The following is a 12,544-nucleotide window of genomic DNA, read 5'->3' as shown; positions in this document are numbered from 1 at the left end:
GTACTCCACCTCGGGGAGTGGAATAATGTTTTCTCCGCCCCTGCTGGAGCACCGCGGTGCCAGTGTGGATGAGGTGTTGCTTTACTGCGCTCTGATCAGCCTCCGGAAACATCCCATAATCCCCTTAAGTCAAGTGGCCACTCATTTCATTGTTTTGAACTTGCTGTCAGAATGCAGATATGCCCTTTGAAAGCTCAGTTTCTGGCAGCCAGCTGCTTATCTGCCCTGAGACAAACCAACCATTAGTGTGGAATGCTGTGTGTGTGAGAGAGAGAGAGAGGTGGGGGGGAGAAGGTGGTCTGCTTCTGTCTGAACTTACTTACAAGACAGCATGCTGAAATGCTCTCAGGCCCCCCAAAAACCCACTCTCTCTCCCCCCGCATACACACAACACACTCCTTGTCACACTCCACCCCATTTGAAAAGCACGTTGCAGCCACTTGCATGCTGGGATAGCTACCACAATGCACTGCTCTTTGTGGCTGTTGCAAGAGCTGCTAATGTGGCCACGCCAGTGCGCTTGTAGCTGTCAGTGTGGACAGATTGCAGCGCTTTCCTTACTGCGCTCTGCGAAGGCAGGTTTAACTCAAAGCGCTCTACATCTGCAAGTGTAGCCATACCCTTAGTAAGGAATTACTTTATCTGTACTTTGCAAAGTGCCTAATCATTTCATAATGTAACTGAGGCCCAGTGATTATGCATACTCTTCCCCACTGTGGCAAATGGGATATTTCCTGTCATCGGTGCCAACTCCATGGGTGCTGTGGGGCTGGAGCACCCACAGGAAAAAAAAAAGTGTGCTCAGCACTCACCGGCCACAGCTGTTCAGGCAGCTGCCACCAATCAGCTGTTTGGTGGCTGGGAGGGATGCGTTTGGGGGAGGGCAGAGAGCAGGGAGCCGCGGTAGGGTAGGGCCTCGGGGATGGGGCTAGAGCAGGGCAGGAAGAGGCGAGCGATGGCGGAGGGAGGGCAGGAAGAGGTGAAGTGAGGGTGGAACCTCAGGGGAAGGGGTGGAGCGGGAGCAGGAAGAGGCGGAGCAAGGGCATGGCTTTGGGGGAGGGGGCGGAGTTTGGGCAGGGCCTTGGGGTGGAGCACCCCCAGGGAAAAAGAAAACTCAGCGCCTATGTTTCCTGTTACTCTGTGTGAAGTTACTGAGGACATTTAGAGCAAGCTGCACGGCAACAGAAAGCTTTTCTTGTGAACCTTTTTTAAAGGCTGGTGAAGCCTGTGACGTCATATTTACCACTGGCGTGGCGCTGCATCCATTTTCAACAGCGATGGGTTGGGCCTGTTCATACTGCTTGACTCACTCTCTGGATGTAATTGGTGTCCCAGCTTGTAATAGGAACATGTATTGTGAACCTTTGTTCCTGTGGACAGCTATAATCCCTCTGAAATTTCTGCTCTCTCAAACTCTCTGTATCGGAGAGTTTTATCTGGAAACTGTGAGTAAAGTGGAAATCCAGATGCAGCATCCTTTTCTTCCAGTTGCCACTAAAAGATTTAATAAATCTTAAAGTTCTCAAATATACTTCATTTACACTGAACGAAGCAGTTAGTGTCACTGGGTTAAAAATGTAAAAGAAAATATCTGTTACTATTAGACATTTATTGAGGATTTACAACTGTGGGCCAGCTCCTTAGTTGGGGTAAAACAGAATAACTTCATTGAGACCAATGAAATTATGTTAGTTTACACCAATGGATGATTTGGCTCTGTTAAGTAAATATAGAGCCGAATCCTCAGCAACTTAAGAGTAGCTTCTGTGCTGTTGAAAATTGCAGTGGCTTATTGTGCCTCACATACACACCTGTGGGCTACATTCACAAAGGGAGTTAGGTTCCTAAATCCGAGAATCAGGCATCAGTGGTTTTCACAAAACCATGCACTCAGCTGCCGCCGAACCCTGTGTGTGCCTCAACTCAATCAGTGCCCAAGTTTTTTCAGTGAAAATTCCCTGTCTGCCTCCGTGTCTGCGTCTGAGCATGCGCAATGCTGCCTCACTGTAGGCATCTGGATGCCTAAGCCACAGAGTGATTCACAAACTGGGGAAGACAGGTATTCCTCTACCTAACTCACCTGTGGGGCCAGATCCATTAGCTATGCTCGGGGGAAGGGGACCTTCCTCATAACTTTTAGCCTAGTAGTTCAGGTATTCACCTGGAAAGTTGTTCTGCTTTGGATTAAGAAAAGGGGTTTTGGGCCAGAAAGAGGGAGCACATATGTATGAGAATGACTTTATAGTTGGTGGTTAGAGCATCCCCAGGCTGTGGGAGAGGCAGGATCCAGTCCTCCTGCACTAGTAACTAATTATTTATCCACAGGGGAACAACTTCAACAGGAGAGACTGAGGTAGCCCCACACCAGAATATCTATAGCCCAGTGGTTAGGGCACTCACCTGAGAGGTGGCAGATCTCCCGTCAGGTGGAGAGAGTTTACTTGAACTGCCAGGGATCTCTCACATCCTAAGTGAGTGCCCTAACCACTGGATTAAGAGTTCTCAGGAGGTGGTGGCAGCAGTGGCAAGAAATTCCCTAGGTGCCAGACTCCACCAGAGGATTCACAGCTGAATTCCCTGACAAGCTTTAGGACACACCCCTCTCTTTGGCATTTCCCATTGGCTAGTTTCGGTTGGGAGGGGCCTAGTGTTCTGGCTTTTGTGAATCACATTCTTAGGCACTTATCGCCCTCCATTTATTGTATAGAAACCTTGAGTGCCTAAGACAGGCTTTGTGAATCCCAGTGATTTTTCTAGACACCTAAAAGTTAGGCATGGTGACACTGCTCACCGCCACACCTATGTCTCTTTGTGAATCTAGCCCTGTATGTCAAGGGAACCTGGATTTTAGGAATTGAAATGTTGGTCCATTAATGCAATGCAATGCAATGTTCAGGTGCAAACACTGGTGTAAGTGCTGACACCTGCAAAATACTTGCTAACACTTTTCAATAATCTACTACCCACATGTGTGCAAGTATACTTGCGCACAAACATATGTTCAGCCACTTAAATTAGGTGTGTGAGTGTTGGAATTTTTAGCCCAACAAGCGCACGTTAGTGCACTCACAACAGGAGGCCAGAAGAAATGTATTTCTAACTGACTGAACTATGAACTTGGGTGAGTCACTCAATTTCCCTGCACCCCAGTTCCCCAGCTACACAATGGGGAAACTAGCACTTTCCCACCTCACAGGGATTTCGTGAGCGTAACATGCTACAGTGATGGGGCCATATCCGTACCTACACCAGAATGTTTAAATAATAATAAAAAAAAAAAGCGTAACAAGATCCTCCTTGGATTTGAAAACAGACTGTGGCTAGCAGCAGAGGTCTCTCTTCCCAGGTCCTTGTGACCCATACGAACAAGGCCCTTTTCAACTTAGCAGCAATAATAGCCTATGACCCCTGATTCAATAAAATATCCCTGTTCAGGATGGCATTTAATCACATGCTTAATTTTAAACAGTGCTTAAATCTGACTGAAATCAATGTTTCAAGTTAAGCACAGATTTAAGAGCTGCCCTCAGTAGGAATGGATTAAGTAGGTGCTTAAATTGGGGGGTCTAACGCTTTATCTCCGAGCTTGCCGCTCTGTTGTAGTCTTCAATGTCTCCCTTTGCTTATAAAATGAAAAGGAGTACTTGTGGCACCTTAGAGACTAACTAATAAATTTGTGAGTCTCTAAGGTGCGCAAGTACTCCTTTTCTTTTTACAGATACAGATTAACACGGCTGCTACTCTGAAACCTGTCCTTATAAAATGAATGCCCTGTGCAAAAATTCTATAATAATGTTTTGAAGCTATTTGTAGCCCATCTGAAGAACCTTTTAGTTCCAGTTTTAAATTAAGGACCCCAGTGGTTTCAATCCCTTGAAAGGGAAAGCACCAGGATTTCACACTAAGACTCAGTTACCTTTTAGTCACAGCAATGAAATGATGCATGAAGCTGTCTGTACTGTAAGATCTCCTTGTTATATGAATGAGGAAAAGAATTGGCTCCAGAAAGTAAAACAATTCTGAGACAAAAGAAAAGCTCAGATCTGGGCTTTCTGGAGAGGGAGTTCTTTAGAGAATTTTCTTTCTTTTGCTACTGATTTACAAATGGTGTTTTAAAGTCACTTAACCAGTGGGAGCAGTTCTTGTGTATCTCTGTGATAGGATCAGAATGTGGCATTCTGTTAAGAGCATGTAGGTTGCCTGCTCAGTTTGTCCCACCTTGCTAGGGTAGAATCCAAAATGAACTTCAGTATTATTTCTAGGTGACATTTGTAGTGGGTGAACTGTGCACTTCTTAATCCCCTTATATCTGGACTGTGATTACAAAAGTATGAGATTCAGAAGTGCTGAGCATTTGCAATGCTAAATGAAATCAGTAGGTGCTTAGCACTATGGAAGAATCTAGATACGGATCCAAAGCATCTTTGTGCATGCATCTTGGAATATTCCTCATATTTTTCCCCGGTGGCTAATGCTAGAAAAATATAGCTAACTAAAATCTATTATTTCATTAATTAATTTAGAGTTCTTTATAAATTTACCCATCCAAAGCTGTGGGGAGATGCCTTTGCTATAAATAACCAGTCCTATCACTTTGCATCATTGTCATTAAACTACAACCCCCCGGAAATACCCAAGAATGCAATTATTCCACTAAAACCTCCCATTAACTCAAGCACTATCTCCCCTTTCTCTCCATGGTCGCTAGCTCAGAAAAAGCCTGAGAGAAAAGGCCTTCTAAAGTTTTAAAGGAAACCAAATCAAGGCTGTGGCAGGTCAGTGGGCGAAGTACACTCCAGAATTGAAGACCCTTATGGAGAATGCCTTGGCCTTTAAACCAGGGGTCTTAAGACCTTTGGCTAGTTGTGGCTGCCACAATGTGACTCATGTAGTATGCTGTCGTCCTTAATAAGTGGGCAGCCTCATTCTCCATCAGCTGCTGTCTGAATGTTAAGACATAATCCCATGATGAACTCATTACAGTAATAATCCAGACTAGCTCAATGTAGCCCCGCAGCAGTGGCAAATGCTGTGCCCCAGGAGAGATTTGACCAACGTGGAGGAAAGTTGGTGTGTCTACTGCCACACTCCCTGTGAGCGCCAGCAGAGGTGGGTGCCTTTAAAGGATAGATGCTCTACGGGTGGAGGCCAAATGGGTGTTGCAGTGAGTCAGCTCATTCTCTGGATGCCCCCTCCCCTGCCAGCTCATCCTCTTTTAGAACTGTGATGACCAGCTGGGTGTGCCCTGTTAAAGAGTGGGATATGGGTGCACTGTGCTGCAGCAAGCCCTCTCTAGGTGAATGACCCGTTGCTGGCAGCCCTGTGACCTGCATTATGTCATCAGATGTCCCTGAAGCCCAGCGTTGAATCAACCATTGTGTATTTTATTCTAAATTCATCTACAGATATCCCATTCACAAAGGCCACCCTAATGTCTTAAGATAACATTAAATAATCCATGCAAGACTGTTTCCCTCCTTATATTGTAAGAGTTTAGACTCCAGCACTGTAGAGATATTCTAACACACGTGTTGGATAGCATGGGTAGGCACCATATAAGCTTCCCCATTCCACACCTTCATTGCAGCTCACATCTATCCAGCCCATTCCAACCTTATACTACTTGTTCCAGAATTCTCCACCTTGGATTGATGTGGTACAGTATATTGATGCACTAGGCCTTCCCCCACACCCCCCAGAGATGCCACTGATAATGACTATAAAATCTGCACCATCTCCATTTGGTCAGTTTTTCTGATTGCCAGTTGGTTAAAGTAATGGTGAACAAACTAAGCTTTGCTTGATCTTTAAACAAAGCTGAGTGTGGAAAGTGATGATGGGAATTGTGGGAGCTGGGGGCAGAGGGAACCTTCTTCCCTATGAAAAAAATTAGCCTCTGGGAACCAGAGTGAGAGGGAGTGGATTTGAAGAGTGACAAGAGAGAACAAAATATCGTCTGTTGAAACAAAGAAATCAATATTTTTTTATTCTTCTGAGAACTAGCTATGTGCATTTGGAGTGTATTTTCCTCTCAGTGCATGCGTGTACTGGTAACGCCCAATGATTTTGTGCTTCTCTCCAGCGGAAGCTATGTACCTTCTTTGTAGGGATACTAACTCTCTTGAGAGAACAGCTGAGCTTTCATGGTGAGATGATTTTCGTGGTATCACAACTGTTAAAACATGTCCAAAATCCTGACTTATCTGCTAACTTTCCCCCAACTGGGTTAACACATTGCATGAAAAATGAACTAGACTTGAGTGTGTCCACTGGTGCTAATGTCGTTTACATAGCCACCGTGCATATGTATCTTGGATAAATAAATATTTCAAAGCCACAATTTAAAGGTGCATGCTATTTACCAGTCACTGCTTCCCCCGCAGATTGTGTAAATTAGTGCTAATGCAGTGGCTTGGTGGCTTCTCCAGTGCAAATTGTGACTCATTCTCAAGGTATAGATTTTACATTTTATCAATTAGAAATTAATTTACAATGCATTTTAATGTGTCTTTTCCTACAAGCTACAATTTTCAGTTCAGAGATTAAACTCTTGCTTGACACAGGGAAGCTGCAAAATTGTATTAGTCAGCTCCCTCCATCTATCAATATATTATTCAACTTTTCATCAACAAATTGAGGGGCAGAATCCAACAGAAAAGATGAAAAACTAAAAAAAGAACTTCCAAAACTAAAATAGGTAATTTTTAGTCCTCTCTTTTTTAATTATAAAATTGGCTTTAGGGAATTTTTATAATATTGTATGGATTTTATAACCATGAATTATAATTATTCTTCAAACCACTGTTGACTGTATTTTTACATCAGATGACTCACCACAATGAAAAACCTGTGCATGGAAATTTCAGTGAAATAAGAGTATTTGACAAACATTTTAAATTATATTTAGACTTTGATATTATATTATTTAGTGGTATTACAGTAGCAACTATATGTCCTAACTCAAATTGTGGCTGCATTGTGCTAAGTGCTGTATAAATACATAATAAGAGACAATCCCTGTCTCAGAACGTTTACATCTAAAGAGACAAGACAAATGGTGGGAGAGGAAACAGAGGCACAGAGCAGTGAAGAGACTTTTCTCAAGTCACACAGCAGGTCAGTGAGAGAGCAGGGAATAGAACCCGGTCTCCTGATTTCCATCCCAGTGCTTTACCCACTAGGACTCTGATCCGGCATCATTAAAGTCAATGGGTGTTTTGCCGTGGGCTTCAGTGCAACAGACTCAGGGCTGAGATTACCATGTGCAATCACATAAAAACTGGGTTCCTAATATTTACCTTTAAAGAAATCACACTGACAATTTATTTTCTGAATGTTGCTGCAGGTGCACAACCCTGTGTTGTAACTTCCCATGCAAGAGAGCAATTCACTCTAAGACACTTCCTACTCAACCTTACAAAGTCCACTTTTGCTTTGCAGTTGACCTGGACAGACTGAACGATGACGTGAAACGTTACAGCTGCACTCCAAGGAACTACTCTGTCAATTTAAGGGAGGAACTGAAGCTGACAAACGTCGTGTTCTTTCCCCGCTGCTTCCTGGTCCAGCGCTGTGGGGGGAATTGTGGCTGTGGAACAGTGAACTGGAGATCCTGCACCTGCACCGCAGGGAAAACAGTGAAGAAATATCACGAGGTATTTCATTCTTATGTGTCGTCTTTGCGATTGCTCCGTGGGTTCCATGCTAAAGCAGACTTGGAAATACTATTCCCAGAGCTGTGTGTGCTGCCATTGCTGATTATGGTGGTGCTTCTATAGCAGAGGTGGGCAAACTATGGCCCGCGGACCACATCTGGCCTGCAGGACCGGCCAGCCCGGTCCTTGAGCTCGGCCCCGGCCCCTCCCCCGCTGCCCCCTCTCCCCTGCAGCCTCAGCGCGGGAGGGGGCTGCACTGCGGGGGCGGGGAGAGCAGGAAGGGAGGCTCACCCACAGCCTCAGGGGAGCAGGCGGGTGGTGCGGGTGGCGGGAGCGCGGTGAACGCGGGCAGAGGACTCAGGAGGAGCACCAGGCAGCCGCGCAGCCGGCTGGAGAGAAGCGGCACTTTGCAGGGAAAACCACCGCTTCTCTCCGGCTGCCCCTGCTCCTCCTGACTCCTCTGCCCATGTTCGCAGGGCCATATTCTGAAGGGGGCTTTAGAGCGGAGGTTGGATAGGGGTGGGGTCCCGGGGGGCCTGTCAGGGGGCGGGGGTGTGGATGGGGTTGGGGCAGTCAGGGGGCGGGGGGGGAGTTGGATACTGGGTGGGGACGTGGGGGAGCGGTTAGGGGCAGGAGGTCCCAGGAGGGGATGGTCAGGAGACAAGGAATAGAGGGGTTGGATGCATTGGGGGGTCTCAGGGGGGACAGTCAGGGGGCGGGAAGTGGGAGGGGATGGATAGGGTTAGGGTTTGGGGAAGTCACAGCCTTCCCTACCCAGCCCTCCATACCGTTTCGCAACCCCGATGTGGCCCTCAGGCCAAAAAGTTTGCCCACCCCTCTTCTACAGCGTTAAGGATCGGCAAACTCCTCTGAAGTCATTTAAAACTGCATGTGAGTTACAATAAGGCTCACTGTTTGGCGGCAACATGTTTGGTGAAATGTACCCTGAAATTGACACTTGCACACAATGGCAATGAGTGCAGTATTAATGCCTAGATGGGCAGAAAAACAAATAGGAGCTTTCTAAGTTCTACCTAAGTCACTAGGGAGCATGGCTAAGAAAAATACCTTATTCCATAGAAAAGAGCAAGGATCAGTGACGCAGCCCAGGCAGAGATGTACTAATATAAGTGCAAGGAATGGCAAGCCATTACTTATATATTTAACACATATTAATAGCCTCTTATTCGAAGATGCTGAGCCCTCTCAGTCCCCAGTAAAATGAGTTGCAGCTAGAAATGTTCAGCAACTCTGAAAATCAGGCTATAAATGTATGTCAAACATATATAGACACGATCTAAGGTTATAGCATGTATATATGTCTAATACAATATACAGCACCCACAGTGAGAGGTAATGTACTATAGTGTAGAACAGCCTCCCCTGTATTCACTTGGGCTGTGTCTATATTAAAAGGTGCACTAGTTGTGTTAGCACACCAAACAGAATTCATCTAAAATTATATAAGCTCAGTTTAAATTGATTTTAAGCATCCATAAAGGCCTTTGCTTTTAAAAACTATTTTAGTTAAACCAGTGTAACTTTTAACATAGATAAAGCCTTAGGCTTTCTGAGACCCACACACACCAATTCTATTGATCTGCAAGGGAGCCTAATTTGGTATAAATTTTATGCTAAGGGTTTCAAAAACAGTATAAGAAGATGCAAATTTCAGTAGGGTTGCAGCTGCCCTTTCTTACACCTTCCTGGTAATTACTTTTCTTGCTACATTCCTCTGTGCTGCCCCCTTGCTGTGTGAATTGAGAATTACACCAATTTAGACTCAGTGAACCAAATTTAGAAGTGGTGATTAAGCAGGGTTGGGGAGGTGAGTTACATGTTGGAAAGTGAGTGGGACTTTATGTAAGCCTAAGGAAATCTAGAAGAAGTCCCAGGAGGCTCTGACCTGCAATTGGATCTCTCCGGGCTCCATGCAGGTGCACAAGCCCACTTTCCTGGATCAGATTGCAAGATCGGGGCCTAAACTGGTGTGACATAGCCACTGAGAGGGCCAGAAGAAGGTGTATGTTATACCAGTGAAAACTGCTTCTAAACTCATTGGGACTTTCTAGTATAGGGAGAGGAGGCTGCTTTTCTCACAGCATAATTCTGTCTAACTGCTTTTCACCTTGCCGTGCCTGCCTCGCTTAAGACCACAACTGGATAGGACAAACTAAGCACCTTTGACTCGACTGCAGGATTCTGCCCTTCCAATTCCTCTGCATGTCAGCGGCTTTTGATTCTTTTTGTCCTATCTTTTTCCCACTCAGCCATTTTGTGTGCGGCGGCATTTGTCCCATAAGAACAAAACTCACCATATTCATTTTTAATTAATTTGAGTCACAAGTGGGGGGGGGGGGATTTAAAAATCAACAAGGAAAGAACACTTTATATTCAAGCTTCCAAGAGAGTATTTACAGCAACAGAGTAAAAAATACCATTGAAAGTTATCACCCATTGAAACAACCCTAGGTAGGCAGCCGTGTGCCGTGTTGAGTTCATGCCAGACACCACACTCACCTGTAAGAGTTTGTTTTCCTACTTTGTTTAGGTCACAAATGAAAAGGAGTTTGATGGACTCTTAATCTGGAGAGGGTGCTTGCTCACATCACAAAACCAGCTCAGTAGAGGCTGAGGGCTGGAATACCAGGCGGTTGTTGGAGGTCAAGACCTAGGTGCGTAGGCAGAGTTTGTGGGAAAGCAGGCGCTGTATGTTGCCGTAGTCAGCACCATTACTCACTTTCTTAGGCACAAGGTCTTCCCACAAATTTATTGCAAAGTACAGTTGGCTTCAATTCAGCTGCTATAAAGAACTGGAGCCTAGTTAAAATTGTACCAGTTTATAAGAAAGATACATGGGATGACCCTGGTATAATTACAGATCAGAGAACCTTATCTCAAGGCTGGGTAAATTAATTGAAAAAATAATTTGGATAAAATAATTGAAAAAATGTCTACTAGCGTTATAATACCCCTAGATTAATATGAGCTGATAAAAAGAAGCCAGTATGGCTTATATAAAAATATTTATATGACACCAGAACTTTGTATAACAGTTTAGAGAGAAATTTAAAAGATATGCTCCTTCCTTCTAAGAGTTTACAATCTACACGACACGATCTGTCATGGATTAGAAACTGGTTAAGAGATAGACAGCAAAGAGTAGGAATAAATGGGCAATTTTCAACATAGAAGGAGGCTAACTTTCAGTTTTCCCAAGCTTCCAGGCTGGGTGTTATTTAATGTGCAGTATTTATTATTGATCTGGAAGTCGGCGAACTATGAGGTGGCACAATTTGCAGATAATACAAAATTATTTAAGTGAGTCAAGATTAGAGAAGACTGTGAGGAATTTCAGAGGTACTTAACATAATGGCTGATGAAATGTAGTGTAGACAAATGCCAGGCAGTGCATGTTAGAAGGAACAATGTGTCACAATGCCAGAAAAAAAAGATTGAAGGCCAAATTCTGACCTGACATGCAACTCCATGCACGGAATGAAAGTCAGAGGAGAATTTGGCCCCAGGTATCATTGTGGACAGCTTAATGAAAACACTTTCTCAATACCGTGGTGGTAAAAAAAGCAAACAATACTTTACACTATGACAGGTTTCAGAGTAGCAGTCGTGTTAGTCTGTATTCGCAAAAAGAAAAGGAGTACTTGTGGCACCTTAGCGACTAACAAATTTATTTGAGCATAAGCTAGCTGTAGCTTACGAAAGCTTATGCTCAAATAAATGTGTTAGTCTCTAAGGTGCCACAAGTCCTCCTTTTCTTTCTGCGAATACTTTACACTGTGTGAATAGAGAGTGACAGAGAATAACACAGAAAATGTTAATCATCCCATTAAATAAATGTGTGGTTCATCCTCATCTGGAGTACTGCATTCAGTTTTGATCATTAAGTCTGAGAAGAATATGGCAGAAATAGAAAAGATCCAGAGAAGGGCAACAAATGGAAAACTTCTGTATGAGGAGAGATTGAAAGGCTTAGAACTGTTTAGAGAGGAGACAAGAGAGGATATGGTGGATGTATATAAAATTAATGAATGGTACAAAGAAGGGATATAAGGCCTCCGATTTTACCTTTTTTCCTTTACAAAAAAACAAGGGGAGACTCAGTGAAGAGAAAGGCAAAACATTTAAAAATATAAATGATAAAAATGATTTTTTGCACAACAAACCTATAAAAACTACCCCAAAATATTATTGTAGCAGATGGCGTAGAAGGATTCAGTGAGGATTAGACACACAAATATGAACTTCAGTCAAATCAACGTCAGGACATAAGACAACTATGGACAGCAGTTAGGAAGAAACTTCCCCCATAAGCATGCTATTGAATAAATGGTCATCATTGGGCATTTTGATGCATCTGGTACTGTTGTGATGGAATATTAGCCTAATAAAATAATGGAGAGACAAGGTGGGTGAGGTAATGTCTTTTATTAGACCAACTTCTGTTGGTGAAAGAGACAAGCTTTCGAGCTACACAGAGCTCTTCTTCAGGTCCTGGGACCAACACAGCTACCAAAATATTGCAGATAATTAAACATTGGTCAGAATCAGTTTGACAATGCCTATGTTCCCCAAAAACTTTACTCACTAAATTCAGAGTTCATATTTTCCCTTTTTCATTAATTTATTCCACTGTGCTTTTTGTCTGTCAGACCAGTATGAGTTAAAGACAGTGTTTCAGCTTTGAATGACCTGGATTTTCTAAATATAAATTTAAATGTATCCCTTAGGGATGAATTAACAGCACAAAGAGCAGTGATTTAGCCATATGCCTCCCACTAACATTAATACAAGTTATGCAAATAAATCCACTTGTCATACACTATAGATATGTCCATTAATGTTAGTCCAAAATATTTTCATCTGTAAAT

At 43.7% G+C, this 12,544-nt stretch overlaps 1 protein-coding gene across 4 annotated transcripts in view; it reads left to right on the top strand.

Annotated features, from left to right (window-relative positions):
* Positions 1-12,544, top strand: part of PDGFD (platelet derived growth factor D) — a 188,367-nt gene that overhangs the window by 158,172 nt on the left and 17,651 nt on the right. For all 4 annotated transcript variants that reach the window (XM_007059671.4, XM_043529657.1, XM_027822159.3 and 1 more), the window contains one exon: positions 7,441-7,655. In XM_007059671.4, coding sequence (XP_007059733.2) covers positions 7,441-7,655 — 215 coding nt within the window. The remainder of the gene's footprint in view (positions 1-7,440; positions 7,656-12,544) is intronic.

Source organism: Chelonia mydas, chromosome 1 (genome assembly GCF_015237465.2).
Source record: "Chelonia mydas isolate rCheMyd1 chromosome 1, rCheMyd1.pri.v2, whole genome shotgun sequence".
In the NCBI taxonomy this organism is placed as follows: domain Eukaryota; kingdom Metazoa; phylum Chordata; order Testudines; family Cheloniidae; genus Chelonia; species Chelonia mydas.
This window is presented reverse-complemented; position numbering and strand designations above follow the sequence as displayed.